This window comes from Acyrthosiphon pisum, chromosome A3, assembly GCF_005508785.2.
Source record: "Acyrthosiphon pisum isolate AL4f chromosome A3, pea_aphid_22Mar2018_4r6ur, whole genome shotgun sequence".
NCBI classification, from domain to species: domain Eukaryota; kingdom Metazoa; phylum Arthropoda; class Insecta; order Hemiptera; family Aphididae; genus Acyrthosiphon; species Acyrthosiphon pisum.
The window spans coordinates 21,846,708-21,864,043 of NC_042496.1; the positions used below are offsets into that span (position 1 = coordinate 21,846,708).

The 17,336-nt window shown below is 33.1% G+C and overlaps 1 protein-coding gene across 1 annotated transcript in view; it reads left to right on the forward strand.

Annotated features, from left to right (window-relative positions):
- The first annotated feature begins 952 nt into the window (after positions 1-952).
- The window catches only part of LOC100161679 (alpha-N-acetylgalactosaminidase), a 20,397-nt gene continuing 4,013 nt past the window's right edge, over positions 953-17,336 (forward strand). The window contains exons 1-6 of the mRNA XM_001946356.5: positions 953-1,145; positions 6,278-6,452; positions 12,315-12,489; positions 13,080-13,174; positions 16,182-16,343; positions 16,754-16,951. Of these exons, the coding sequence (XP_001946391.1) occupies positions 982-1,145; positions 6,278-6,452; positions 12,315-12,489; positions 13,080-13,174; positions 16,182-16,343; positions 16,754-16,951 (969 nt within the window). The 5' untranslated portion in view covers positions 953-981. The remainder of the gene's footprint in view (positions 1,146-6,277; positions 6,453-12,314; positions 12,490-13,079; positions 13,175-16,181; positions 16,344-16,753; positions 16,952-17,336) is intronic.

Genomic DNA, 17,336 nt, shown 5'->3' on the forward strand with positions numbered 1-17,336 from the left:
TTTGTAACACATAACTCCGAGGAATAAAATGTACCTTTGAAATTGCTAACTTTCAGAGTAGGTATATGATATTATGATGCTCTATAACCACATGTCCTAATATCCATTGAGTATACATTTAAGTCCTAACATCAGGTTTCGTATGTATATTTCAAAGTTATTTATAAAATATCAGCTTGAGATAATTTTAAATTTTTTTCAAACCATTGACTGATGATCAATTCGTAACCTTCAAATGTAATATAACCGGTTGAATGTGGTCGATTGGTTCAGTGAACATATATTACTTAATTAGTATTTATTTTATTTCATAAATTAAAATATGAACATCGTCTATTATTATTATTATTATTATTTTTATTTATTAACTTATTTTTACAATTATTTTGAACTTTTTACGTAATATTAAATATTATTATAATGCAATTCTATAATTTATTCCTATACTGTTTACTTATATTGAATAGTTTATAAGTATACTTGTGAACGTTTTCATAATATTTTAAAAGTACCAATAGCTTAAAACATTAGTAATAATTACTAATACATTTTAATATTTATTAGTTATTAGTTATATAATATAACAGCTAGTAATTTAGAAATTATGAACATCTACTAAAAATGTACTGTCGTCAAGTGATTGAGTAGCATATATAATAAGTGTATTGATAGTATAGTGTATTGTAACGATACTTTTGTTTAAAATTTAAATACACATTTCCCAAGAATAATAATTGATTTATTATGATGTAACATTGTAATAATAATAATTATTATTATAATATACATAACGTAGTTAGCTAGTATAATATAATTATAATATACAGTTAAATTATAAAGGTAGTAGGAATTGTTCAAAAGTAACTTTAAAATATTAAAAATATTGTCCTTATTTGATGCAAAAACATTAAGTACACAACTTTTAATATGCAAAAAACCATGTAATTAATTGTACATCATTTTGCTGTATTCGCAGATAAAATGGCAGCTTTTCAATGGATAACAGCCTTAACGGTGTTCCAACTGCTGACAAGCAGTTTTTGTCTGGAAAACGGTTTAGCCAGGACACCACCGATGGGATGGTTGGCGTGGGAGAGATTTAGATGTAATACTGATTGCAAAAACGATCCTGACAACTGTATAAGGTAATAATAATAATAATTATTCCATAATAATATTAATAAATAAAAACTACATACTATACCTATTATTTCGATTATATAAGACACAAATAAGTTTGCGGTTTGTCTGCAGATCAAATCTTACTGTAAACACTTGAGTCGATTAGGTTCTCATTTTTTATAATAATAATTTATGTTTATTTTTTCTGGTCATTAGGATCCATTGGCGTCACTAGAGTCACAAAAATGACTAACAATAAATTTTAATTTTTCAATCGTGAAAAAAATTTATATTTTTATTTTTTTTTACATAAATATATTTTAGTATTTGTATTTATAATTTTAACTGAACTTTGTATGATAATAGAATATAGTATTTATACATTTTAACAATCAAAAATTGTTCTGACGATGATATTTTTACTTCATGCTGTAAGTTACGACTTACAACTATTATAAAAATGAATCGTTTTCTTGAATAATAAATATTGAATATTACTTTTGCTAAAGTACCCCTCGACACCACTTGGTGACTCCTAAGGGATCGACTATATTCTATAGGTAATATTTTAAATTAACTATTTAAATACTCGATTTCTATCAGGAAATGGATTTGCATTAGTTACTCAAATAGAGTTAAATATTATTCCAAGAATTATTAAAATTATTTTTCTAAATTGAATATTGTGTATTTATATTATATAATTGACTGTATATATAGTATAGCTTAATACTTACACAAAATGTAATTTAATATCTCGCTGTGCCGTGATCGAGGTAAATAGGCAATCTAATTATTGTTTTCAATGTAGCTGCGTGTTCAGTTATCGTTTATAATGATATGATTATATTGTTAGCTTTTTTTCCTAAAATTTCTTTTTTCCATTTTCGGGTTTGTCAACGCGATAATTTTCGATACTTTCCAAACGGAAATTTCTCATCAGGAACCAATACCGCGTAGGTATTTTTTTATTGCGGTGATCCACGTCGACTGTAGTCGAGACAAACCACGAAATCAACGAAAGGTGACATATTTTATATAACACTATGCACGTCAAATGCCGACCACAAATTATTATAAGTCATTATGTATTATGCATTATGCACAGTTTTACGTAAACGATAATAGAGCGGCTCCCGTTGATGTATACCTAGGCCCGAGTCTATTGCAGACTGCAGAGAACACTTAGTATACAACAGCACAGCAAAATACTCCATGCGCAACCTCGTCAAATTGTAAACTAGTTAAAAATCAGACGCAACTAAAGTCAAGGGCAGTAGCATATTATATATGGCGTGTATTTTGTGCATTATTATGTAGTACCCGTACGGTAGTTATTATATCCGAGTGAGGATGAACCAAGTACAAGAGCACAACGTAATAATAACCGTGTAATGACATCCGTCCTCGGAAATTCGACGAAAATTGCTAATTAATAATTACGGGTCGAAGATAATTGAAAATAATGAGTCAAAACCGCGTTTTTGGGTATCGCGATATTGTATCCTCGTCGTCCGTGTGGAGGCTAAACATTTTAGTGCGCTCGACAACGTCCCGAAACTATATAGACCAGCCCGCGTGCAGTTCGATTGTATCATAGTACAGGCGTATTATCTAGACGTCTTATACACAACCCATCTACCTATATATGTAGGTAGATATATAATTGAGAATAAGAGATGTCGTTTATGGCTTTTCGTTTTTTCTGCTGTAATAATAATTAGCCTAGATTTTGTCATCAGAACATTTTTTTTTCCCATCCACCGAATTTGTCAAGGTACGCAAATCGTCGTGTAACGATTAGGTAGGTATACTGATACGGAGGAAACAATCGCGATCTGCTAAATGTCATTCGGTTACGCAACGCACCGAGAGGCTGCGATATATATATATATATATTATGTGTTATTATGTATAGGTACGATGTAAACACAGGGAATCGATTGTTCTGCCGTACGATCTGGCCCAGAAAACTGCAGGTATTGCAGCCGTGAACCTATACCTACGATATATCCCTCCCGTAGCTTACCGATGCGTCGAAAATATCTATAACTATTTATAGGTATATCTCTGAGAGTTCGCTGTATATATATACGCGTAACAAATAATAATAACACATCGACCGGTTCGACGTCACGATTTCGAGTAGAAAAAAGAGATCACGACAAAAACGCGCGTGGGTTGGTATATATGTACCCATACTGTATATAGATTCATGTATATCGTAATATTGGACACGATAAGTATGTATATATATGTGTGTTATATGTGTGCGTTCTACAGTTCGCCCCCTTAAACCCACGACGTTTATATGGATATACGCACCATTTTACACAATTATAATCGCGAGTCCTGCAGATAGTTGCCGCGTGGACGTAGTGAGCAGAAATCGATATATTATATTACTTGGGGCCGTTACTGCACGATATTACGTAAACGATTCGACTTAAAAATGAAAACGATTCAACGGCCTTTGATGAGTTTTGAAACGTACGATGAAATTATTTCAGTGACTATTATAATATAGAGCCGAGAAGGGGCCCACGGTATCCGGGGATGGTCACATTTTCAATGAGGTTGTCGATTTCCGCCATGCGATCGGTCGTCGTTATGCCTCATAATGTTTCCACTTATTTTTAAGGGCATTTAATAAGGCGCACGTCTGCGTAATGGGCTGCTGCAGTAGTGGACGGGTCGTGACGATTTTTTTCATGCTATACTGTACAATAAATCAAAAATCACGCCGTCCAGAGTCACAGTCTGCAGTTGTTTAAAAGTCCTTAGACGCGTGTCATTTCCGATCGCGACTGCGAAGTTCGGAACACAATAAACACGATGATAATATGTCACTTATATAGTTATATACCCTCTTGTACATAGTACATAGCTGCCAATATCACGATACAGTCCGGGGGGGACTGTATACACTCCTCTTCGATTTGGAATAGTTTTTTATAGATTTTTTTTTCAATTGTATACGTTCAGGTTTTACGCGTATGTTCCGCCGTAATGATCATTTTGGACGAAAACCTCATCGATTGGAATTAGGCGAAAAAAAATGCATATATAGATACAGTCCTGAGCACTGCAGTCACGATTCGGTACCACACGCCGCGGCCGGTTGAACTCTATTTTCCTGCGGAGCATTCGAAGAAAACAGAGTTTTCGTTGTTGTTTTTTTTTTTTTTTTGCTGACACGAAAAGGGCATCGAAAAAGAACGCACCGTGGCGGACTGCTATTATGTAGCACTTATAATCGCGTCGTAGGGCCGAACTCAGACCTTGAACCGAACCGGAGAAATATATAACGCACAGACGACAATAAATGTTCGTATCCTTCTCTTATAAAATTATTACGATAATAATGACAACAACGACGGCTCTCGTGTGTCCTCCTTATCGATTATTGTTGCAGTGACAGGAAAATGGTATATGAGATCACAATATTATCGAAATCGTTATGGCGTTTTTGTGGATTCTAGGTCGCACGCTAGATCAATTTTCTGTAATCGCATCCTACGGAAACGTCAGACACGCGGAGCAGTGGCATATAGTGACACTCGCACTCACGATTGCCACTTAATGCCAGCGCATCGACGACGAAGTTTATCAAAAAATAACGATATTGTTGAAATTATTTTTGATATTGTATTTTCGAATGCAGTTGCAGTAGTCATCCACTCGTATGATATCATAATGAAAAAAGTTTCTCCTCGTCGTCTTATTATTGTTCATTAAAATAATGTTTAAAAGTTAAATGCTACACAATTTATTTGTCCGAGTAGGAATGCACTGCAGTGTTTGTTTATCGTTATTTATATTATTATTATTATTATTATTATTAATCCGCACCAAAATTTGTTCTCTGCCACATATCCGAGACCGTCTATTAACTATTAATTTTACGAAATTGAATTTTGTTTTGCGGATACACTATAGCGTCGTAGGTTTAATAAATAATACGGCTAATTTCCACTCTGACATTTTAAATTGATCCAATAATGGAATTCCTGCAGACTTGGCGAACAGAAAACGGTCATACGGAAGTAATTCGGAATAAACTACGAATAATCAATCCCGACCGCGCTTTATATAAATATATATAGGTATATAATATAATCTACGCGGCGTGCATTACCGTTTTAGGGAAACCGATTACCACTCCAGTGCAAAACTGGTGACGGATTATTAATTATATTATTTATTTATAGTACAATATAATCTCGTGGGACGAATTCGGTGCAAGTGACGCCATTAAACTCGATCAAGTCCCTCGATCAAGTCCCTCGGTCGGAACGTAAAGATCTATAGCGTATGATATATAAATGTAATATATTATATTGTATACCTAACCTAACCTATATACGACCTTACCCGCTGCGTACAGTATACGTTTGCTATTTTTTCGATCGATCGTTGAAACTTTAAACGTCACTTTGCTCAGCTCTGAAGTCAAATTATATTACGAGATTGCGAACTCGGGAAAAAATATGAATCAATTTCTTCGAGCCGCTGAGATCAAGGTGTTATTGTTTGTACATTGTATACGGCGCTCAAGTGTATACAATAGTAAGGTTGTCCGCGTAATTATATATGCAGGTAAATAGCGGAATTATTACGATAAACTTCATTGTCTACGCCATTATAATACATTATACTGTACGTATATTATAATATTACCTACGCGTTGTTGCCGATATAATTAATACTTGCCTGGAAAATAATCTTATCGAAGAATCTATAATATGTTGAAAAGTTAATTCGTTCGATAATTACTCGAAGGCAATTACACGCACAGAGTTCGTCGAGTTCGCGTACAGAATGTGTCTGAAAATCACGAAAACCTTGACGCAACTGCAGAAACGATGTACAATATTATAAAGTTTTCGAAAATTTCGAGCACACTCGCAGATTATGCTGTACCGAAAATAGTTTTTCACGAAAAAATATCATATATGTGTACACTGTACAGAAGCAGTAAGACGTACGAAAGACTTTGAAGTACAAAAAGTGTATTGCTTACTGTTGACGCGTGCTCGTATTGTTATGATATTATATTATTGTATTTTCGTAATATCGTTATAATAAATATAACAATAATGATTCGTATAGTCACGTGTTATAATAATACTGTCATTGTCTGTTTTGTGTTCAGCGAGAAACTCTTTAGGACCATGACGGACCTTGTGATATCCGAAGGGTACGCTGCTGCCGGTTACGAGTACATAAACGTGGACGACTGTTGGTTGGACTTTGCAAGGACGTACGATGGTAGACTACAGCCCGACGCCAAACGGTTCCCCAGAGGAATGGCCGACCTATCCGAATACGTGAGTACCTGTACCTATACATATATACATATACTCCGACTTAAATTCTATTAAATCGCGATAATTTACGGTTTGCGCGCAATAAAATATGTAATAAAGGTTTTTTCTATAATAATATGCACGCCTACAGATCAAGATTACGAGAGTGTACGTCCTATAAAAAAGTATAAATATTAAATTAATATTATAATATAAACATTATAAATCATTAACAACATCTAAAGTTCAATAGCTCACCGCATTCATTATTTTTTACAGGCTATAATTATTACGACTGTACTGTATGAGTACTGCTGCAGTGCTATTAAAAATTGTACGCGAGTCATACTGTAGATATAAATAAATCGTTTTGTGTAAAAATTTGAGATTTAATATTAAAACGTCATAACCTGCTGCAAGTGTAGAATGGCATAACATTAATATATTTTGTCATCTTATTCGGTTAAAAATTGAAACGATCAAATTTAACGGTTTCAGTAAAACATAGTGCGTCTGTACAGCGATGTTATTTAGGATTTAGGTTACGATAATGATATTATTATTATGCAGCTGGTTAATGTTTTTTGAAATCTTCTAATATCGCACTCTGCACAACGTGAATACTTCTGAGTGGTCCGACGATTATTTTAATAACTAATAAGTACCTAATAAGTACAAGTATGTTACATTCTTATTCTTATTAATTATGATTCTTTTAATGGCTCGATCGCTTTTCTTAATTATACCACTTTAATAAAAAACGTGTTTAACGGTTCACGAGTAGAAACAAATTATTCTGCGGGTGTTTTTAATATTATTATCTAATTTATGAATTATGTGTATACATTAACATTATTATAGAATATTGTCTTGCATAATATCTGGAACGTTAACGCACGAATAGAACGATCCAGAGAAGAAAAAAAATTCCATTAAATTTATTGTGTTTCTCAATTTCCACGTTGAATTATTAATAATATAACACCGATTTAGCTCACGTTCGCCCTTATTATCAGTGAATTGAGTTTTGTGTATATTATTTTTGTATATTATAATGATATGTATAAGTTACTCAAGACGATGCTGTTCTATCTAGTGCAGAAATTACCAACCATGATGTGTATATATACGAATATAATATATAGGTGATTTGAAAACCAAATTACGCAGCTCGAACACATTGTGTAAATATATATAAATAGGTATATAATATTATACGTGTTATAAAACAATGGGGAATGTCAATTTTCAACCGAAAAAATAATGAAAAATTATTAACAATAAGAAACAAACAAAAAATGATTTTAACCAGGGCGTGACAATGATGCGACTAATTTGGAGAAAAAAAAACTGTTACGACGACAGGACGTGTGATGTGCGTTGGCAAGGTACATCTTATTCGAAATATTTATGCAATCTTTTTAACGATTAATGCCAACAATTTGTGTCAGTCTTGTACTATATTATACACTAAACAATACACGTAATAATATAATCTCAGGCATTATAGTTATCTGTATAATATAATATTATATTGTACATTAGGTAGAGTAATAGTGACGCCTAAACGACACACGTAAATCGATCGTTTAGCCGACGAACTTCGAGGCACGCATGTCGTATATTAATTATTGCCCAAATTTCGCAGTAATTATTGAATATATTGTGCAAACTAAAAAACTGCAGTAATCACAATTTTTCGTTCATATAACACCGTAGTCGTCACAGTAATCTTTTTACGCACCGTGTTGCTCAACGACCATTATATTAATCATAATACTTAATAGTAATAACAATAGCAATAACAATAATAATAGTAATAGTAACGACTGCAGGTGCAGCTGCGTTAACAGTGCTGAACCACATTCACGTCACGAGCACGACGGGTATTGGAGGTAACATTTAAGTGATATAAAATATGGACACGGCCACACAATACGTAGGTATAAATGTATAATATCATACGATAAATAAATTATGTTTGGGTATGCCACTTATGACTTATATAATAACACTGTGCGGCGGACGGGCTGCGGCCATTTGCCCATATAAATATGTAATATTATAGCGAGAATTGTAGGCAATGTTTGTTAAAAAAAACAGACATTTATTCTGAAACGTGCGTTATTTATAATTTCAAACAAATATAATATAGTCGGCACGAGACCGCTATAGACTCGCACACTATAATGTGCTGTCTTGTTCCGTTCTTAGATATTAATATTATAATTTTGTTTGATATATTATTATCTGTGTTCGACGACGTCTCGTGGCGCCCTGACTGACGGGCAACGATGATCGTCGAACGTATATATTGATTAGCCGATTAGTTCATGAAAATTTTTTAAAATTACCTACAGGCTTCATGAAATTTCATAATTTCGTATCAGCATGTACTTTCGTCACTGCACATAATCTTTATTTTTTTCCAATCACAAAATATTCCGATATCACACGATTCGTAATAATAATATTATGTGCAACACGCGAACGTCGTTGAACGCTTGTATCCGAATATTGCAGTATTAATCAGTATTAAATTAATAATGGTCTCCTGCACAGTACAAAATATTATAATTTATAAGGCATTACATTCGTGGCAGAAAAACGGATTGCGCGTGCTTATTATCTTTCTTTCCCAACTATGTTATTATAGTATTATATACGTATTACACTAATAATTGATGAATATAATGATCGTGAACTTTCTGTAATCGATTTCGTTGCACGCGTGTAATGTAACATACCTAATAATTTACACGACGTCTCGTACTGGAGTCGGGACAGGTGGTTCGTCTCAGCTGCATCTGCCGAAAGCTCTATATAATATTGTCACCGAATAATAATAATTGAGCGAATAAAATATTTAAAAATCTACACAACTTTTTAATCACCTTTCAAAATACCGACTCGCAAAACCCAAACCCCCTCTCTCTCTATATATATATATATATCTTATTGCTTTAAGACTATAACTTTTAAAACGCTTTTAGCCTTGAACCCCTTAACATTTGACAAGCTCAACATGCAGTTGCTTCACATTTAAACCTAACCTATCTGGCTAATTATAATCTACTATAGTATAGTAATTATCTCATCGACTTTCAACTTTTTTATTTACATGACAATCAAATCAGGGACGGATCCAGGGGGGCCTAGGGGCCAAGGTCCTCCCCCAGACATATTTTTTTATAAATATTTATATTATATATTAAATAACAAATAAACAAAATCTAAACTTATTTTCACATTGTCGCTTTTTATATTAAATAATCAATAATTTATCTGCTATTATGACACAATTATAAATTAAGAATCAAGTATAATATTTTATTATAATAATTGTATTTGTGTTGTAAAAAAATTGTTGCCCCCTTCCCCCCCCCCAGATCTTTGCTCTGGATCCGTGCCTGATTTAAATATTATCATGAGACATCGCATGTTATTCCTTAGTATATATTATAATAACAGAATCCGTGTATATATTATAATATCTAATTTAATTGTCTCGACGCTCGTCATGCCGTTGTGTAGGTTTATCTCGTGCGTTGTTTATAAATTTATAATTAATGCGCAATAGTGATAAAAATATTAATAATCATTAGTAAATATTATATTTTGTACAGAGACTGTTATGAAAACACGAACTCGTTAAAATCAACTTGCATTCTTATGATAATTATACAGAACACAGTTAGTAGATAAAGACAATTTAACACTTAAATTATTTCATCAGGTCATCTGGGTCAATGGGTGTACATAAATATAGGTACATAATGCGTCTTAAACTCTTAACAATGGTTATCCGTTAAAAAAAAAAAACCAAAACAAATAATCATCGTAACCCAGTTTGGAAAGCGTCTAAGTGTTTACTAGGTAGGTATATTATAATATACTAATAATAATTATTTAATATGAGATCAATCGTTACATAGTATCATTATGATAGTTATTTTAATTTTAATAAGATTTATTCAATATATGTATACGTTTATATAATGATGAATAATTGACGTGATTCGCAGATAAATTACGATTTCAAAATCACTAATGACTAAATCTACGATGCCCGATAACTAACCAACTAGGTAGATTATAATATACCCAAGTGGCCAAGTGAACCTTAACGTAATTTCTAAAGACTTAAACCTCTTTATTTTCTAAACTAATTCTCCATAATAATATACGTTCTATCTTTCATCGAAATCTAGACTATTATAATAAACGACGATGTCCATAATAAAAATAACAATATTTTATAACCGTGAAAGTGTTTGTTACACTAAATATAAAAAAATACAAATAACACAACTCATCTCATTTGTCACTGCGCTCCACGCAATAGTAAAATATATTATTATGGTATTCATCCGGAGTTTCCATACTCGTGTCTTACACATAATCTATTATTTATTCTATTTGATGGGTTTTAGGCGCTGTATAATTTGGATGATTACACTAGGTACTCGATTCCAGCGATCGCAGTAGCAACCTAAATCCTAAAATATGTTTTATTAAATACATACCTACCTAGTAATAAAGTATAAATACAAAGTAACATACATAGACAATGTGTCAAATTGCGATTGTCCCTGTTAATATAACTTTTTACTGCAATTAATATTTTTGACTGCAATATAGTCCCAATTATAAATACAAGATTTTACGGTTTTCTTAAATTCAAATTCAAAATATTTTAAATATTGTTTTCTATTGCTTCTGAATAATTGTGATAGGTATTATGACAAATGATACGAGTATTTTAAAAATTTGATTACTAATTATTACATCCACTACCAAGTATTCAAATAGTTATCTAAGTCTTAGAGTTATGTACTAGTTATACATATATATATATAAATATATGCAGTAATGAAGTATATTATACTGTACTGCAGGACAGTTATATCAGTACCATTGTGAGCAACGAAACGAAAGTCTTTTATAGCCAGTATAGTAGTATACAACTCGTTATTTTATATACGCGTAATTTATATAATTCACATTATAGGTCCTTTATTTATGTGGTGTATTGCTCTATTTCAGGTCGACGAAGACACCTCACCCCACCCTCAGATTTAATACGTGATGTGCAATATCAATAAAATTTCGCATTACAGATAATGTTCATGACAATGATTTGGGTGAAAGTTTCGTCATACTTAATGAATTTTTAATGTTCTCAGTTTACCGCACAGTTCACACACGTCGTATTTCGCATCTTAATATTTTTGATTTCTTTGAAAACTGTTTGGTATTATAACTATTATGTTATTATTATGCCTACGCCCTACACGTAACGATATACAGAATATAGCTAGTGCGTAAAAAGTATGTTAGAGTATATTGTAAAATAAATACTTATAAATATACCTAGGTATATATTGTTATTATGGCTCTTATAAAAACACAATATTCCGGTGCCCTACAGTATTGTTTTAGAACAGACGAGATCTGTTTATTTTGAAAACAAAAAAAAAACAACACTTTGAGTACCTTATACCTATCCACATAATTGCGGTGCATTATATTCAACGACAATAATAGAGCAGCGAATAGCGACTTTCGAAAAACGCGTAAAAAGTATTTATTATAAAGAATAAAACGATGTCAAGTCTTTTAATATCATCGATTTATTGCGTTTCGGACTTCGGTGTTACGTAGATACAACCGCATTACACACCTACAACTCTCTTGAGTTTGATGTTTATTCGATTTTAACGCAATCTGATCAATAATATGATAAAATATTCAAAACAGACGTCGATAAGGGTTTTTTTCGATGGGGGGCGCCAAATATGCAATCGTTCTAAACATCCTTGCGACGATATAATATATAATATATAATAATATCTTTTCGCCTTTTGGCTCTTGTTTGTATAGATCCATTCGCGAGGACTGAAGTTCGGCATCTACGAAGATTACGGTAACTTCACGTGTGCTGGCTACCCGGGAATCTTGGGATCTCTCGAGGTGGATGCATTCACGTTCGCTGAATGGAACGTGGATTTCGTAAAACTGGACGGCTGTTACTCACTGCCCAAAGACATGGATCAAGGTACATAGCACAATGATGATGAATTATATAACAATAATTGTTATTATTGTTGTTGTAATGAAAATAAAATTGGGTTATATATACATATATGGGTCACAAATTATAATATTTTTTAAGCGCGACATTAGAAATCTGGAAATTGTTCGCGGGTCATCAAAATATTACTAAAATCTGTAAAAACCAATGAACAAAAATTATAAATTTACGACATTAGAACGTATATTATATTATTAATGGATTTTACTTTTCCCCTGATACATATCATCTTACGACGTGCAGGCGTATTTTTGGGGATAACCACTGGGTAGATTCCATCCCAGGGATTGTGTTTTTTTAAGTGCCTATTTATAATTTTATCTATTCTAAAAAAAAAAAATGTCAAACTAGCGGTAGACAAAAATATAAAATAAATATGACAAGCCAATTAATGTGGGACGAATAGGGCCGAGGTGGATCCCTCCGTGTCGAGAGTTGTATTGAAGTATATTATTCCCCCTTGGCCGAGCTTCTGATATGACTCTGTCCTACGATAGCGGATGTCAGATACTTTGTTCTTTTTTACACGTGTTTTATATTTTCGTCCTGTACAGGTTATAGTGAATTCGGCTACCACCTGAACAAAACTGGCAGGGCCATGGTGTACTCGTGCAGTTGGCCGGTTTATCAGACCTACGCAGGATTACAAGTGAGTAGCAGACATTGTATTATGACATTAGACATTATAATATTATATATAAGTGGCCATTCACTGTCAGGAATCGAGTGAAAATATTTTCATTTTTTTTCACCGATCGCACTAGATCGTATAAATGTATAATAATTATAACTTATAAAAAACTTGACGTAGAATCTGGATGTTGAGGATGTTATACTTATTTTCTACGTTTTTGATATTTTTGTGAAATGCCACAAAAATTGCGTTTTACCGAAAAAATGCAATGTGCCTAGCAAACTGTATTCACAGGCAACACCTGTTGACTGTTGTCGTACATAGGTATATTTTAATATAATTGTATTATGTATTTATGAATTATGTCATGCACCCACGTCCCACACCTACTACCTATATTCGTGGAGGGGCGTGCGTGACAAATTGTTGATACGATAATTTACGACGACCATACAGAGACCGCGAGTGTTATAATATTTTTAAAGAGTTACGATGATATCGTTAATTACAATTTGTTATTATAATAATATTATTATAACGAGTTACAACTGCGGACGGGCGGATCACGATATATTATAATACTATTATTTATCATTCTTTAATATTTATTATCATAGTACTACGACGACGGCGGCAGTGTAGTTGACAAGGGGAGACGACTATTTCGTGTGACTGGCGGCGGTTCATTACGATAACACGCCATAACTATCGTCCGCGTGTCATATAATAATAGTCCGTAATCACACACTAGCAGTTTTTACTTGTTCTTTCCGGCAACACACATATATAATAATAATATCGTTATTATTTTATTTGTCGTATCCCTCCGGGTGTCCGCCGCGCACTCGGCAGGTGGTTGGGGGGGACAACGGTCGATATACGAATAACGACCACCGCCCGGCCTCCGAGCGGTAAATACTCGTCGACACTCGTCCATATAATATTATATAGAAAGTGCATTAGAGACATTTCGTCGACGCGTGTTATATATATATATTTACTTATTTTGTAGGTATATATTATGTATATATATATATATGAAATATAATATTATTATGTATAGTTGGGTAACCGTGAAAATTGTCTGAAATCGCGCGGTACAAGGCCCCCGGACGACGAGAGTCGTCTAGTATGCAAAACGCACAAAAATCATTATTACGATTATCATTACATATTATAACGTGCAGTCTGTTTGTTGTGGTACATATAATAACATAGTGCCAGGCGTGGTGCGTTTATGTAATTTCGTTTGGGCGGCTGTCCGTCGCACGTTCGATTCCGCGTTATTACCTATAATATAATATACGATATGGCTGCATATTACACTATACACCCTTAAATCATTAGCCATAATATTATATCGTTTACTTGGACATTTTAGCACATATGATATCATGTGACGTCGAAGCGAACAGGAATCGAACTAGACCTCGTAATTCATATCACTATCATTATGGTATGCACTATCCTTCTTCTGCAAATGAAACGTAATACAATAATATACGCGTGCAGGTATGTTCATTGTTCAGGCTGCAGTGCCGTGCAGCACGCTACCAGATAGGAAATAGAAAACAGTCTTATCAAACCGATATTTTCTGTAAAAATAATATTTGAGCATAAATATAATATGTCACATACCTATGTATAATCATTTTTTCATAAATATCTTGCAGTGCGATTTTCAAACTGGAAATATGTATAAGACATTTCACGTCTCGCATTCTATGATAAATTACTTATACAATTATTTTTGGCCCCGAGATCATAGGTATACCTATACTATACCACGCTGTACATACTGTATAATAATATATGCGATCAAACATTTTACTTTCAATAGTATTTAGACATTTGTATCAACTCGTGAATCGTGATCGAATATCGAGATCGTTCGAGTTGTCCGCAAACTGTATGTACACAGGCATTGTGCATTTTAATTCAAAATTTCTATTTTGTTTATGCCGAGCTGCATGCGACAGCGGCTACAGGTCTTAAATTTTAAGACTTATAACGTTAGAAAAACAAGATTTAAATCCATACCTATTACCAAGTCCCAAGTCCAAAGTAAATAATAATAATATAAATAATTCCTTAATAATTAAGGATGATGTACTATATGATGCACTCAAATGTCGGATAATCAGGTCATGTGCTCACCACCCCACGCAAAGTCACAAACATGTTATTTTTACGATATCGTCTAATTATTATCATTATTGACAAATATTTATATGATAATTTTATATTGGTACTTTTATTCGTGTTTACGCAAGACGAACGCATTTTTGTCGCAAGTCTTTCTTGCAATCTCGCAGCGTACATATTTTTTAGTACATAGCCAGTAGGTACATATTTAATTTTACTGTTTCCAAAAACCTCATTTTGCTATAAATTATATTAAATATTAATCGTTGGTAATAAGTTATTACTAATGACTAATATATCCTATACCTAATATTATATTATAATATTTTGTATCCGTCGCGTTTCGTGACGATTCGGATAATTTTCCGGTGCGTTCTCCGCCCTCTATATACACGAGAGAGGTATTCGCCAAAAGTTTAAATTCTTCCGTAGATGGCGCTACGGTTTTCGATAACCAAAACGATGATATACAGGGACGAAATTGATAAAGGGGTTGACAGCGTCCTTGGAGATTTTTTAAAATTATTTTCATACAACGTGTTATTATTAAATAGGCATAGTAAAATTTCAATAGAAATTTGTAATATCTTATATTATTAATACTGTATAGTGTATTTTTATTACTATTATTATATCTGATAATAAACGCATTCATCAAAAATTTATAATAATGCGGTCAATCATGTAATTTATGTCTAAGGTAACCGTATGATTCTTCATAACCGTGTTCCAGATGTCTAGTTAAATAGAATTGTTCCTCGTTCCAGAACAAATATTGAATTATGCTAATGATGTTCTATAGCCGTTGTAGAATAATATACGTATACCATTACGACAGCAAAATATTAAATAAACGGCCTTTGTTATTTGTTTACAGCCCAACTATTCGGCTATAACTTCGAGGTGCAACCTGTGGAGAAACTTCGACGACATTCAAGACTCATGGGCTAGCGTGGAAAGCATAATTGATTACTACGGCGACAACCAAGACGTCATTGCGGCTAATGCAGCCCCAGGACACTGGAACGATCCGGACATGGTACTGTTTAATTTTAATAAATGTATGCGTATTTTACATGGATTAAGAAGTCCGAATATTGTACAGAGCATTTTTTACTTAAGACGAACTTACGAAGCTATACATAAAACTACATATGTATAGGATTTAATGTACACAGGGGCTATACAGTCTATAGTATATACAATAGGCACATTACTATTTCGAAACGTGTACTTTTTAATCTGCTTCTTTTTTACACTTGGAATAGAAGATTTTCGTAAATGAATAGAATTTTATCGTTATAATATATTCGACTAAAAATAATTTGTCGAACTGAAAGTTGATTGAGCTACGGAGGGGCTATTATAGTAATCATTCCTATAAGTAGTCCTCGTTAATTCGTTAAAAAAAAAAAACAATTCATAATGTCCTTCGTCGTGTTTTTTCAGCTGATCATTGGAAACTTTGGTTTGAGCTACGAACAGAGTAAGGTGCAGATGGCTATATGGGCCATACTCGCCGCCCCACTGCTTATGTCGACCGACTTGAGGACCATCAGACCCGAGTACAAGGCGATTTTACAAAACAAAAAAATCATAGCCATCGATCAAGATAAATTGGGAATCCAAGGCCGCAGGATTTACAAGGTCAGTACACACATTTTTCCCATACCTACGCAATTCGTTTGTTTGATAACATAATATTCTACAAGCCCAGAGATTTAGTTCAAAAGGGAAAACGACGTCTTATGTTTTTGTAAAAATACCTACTCCGCGTACGGTATTTGTTACATATCATTTACTTATAAACTCATCAGCGATTGCGCAATGTATATCGTATACCTATAATTATAATTATTTATAACGTCCGCGTATTAAACTACATATGTGGCGTAATATATTTACAATGCAAAACGTATATTTAGATGGTATTATGTATGAATGTTTGTTTTACATCGTAAAAAATGGTTTTTCTCACGGAATCGTATATCTTGACCACGAGGTGAAAGCCTATGAAAAATGTTCTAAATTT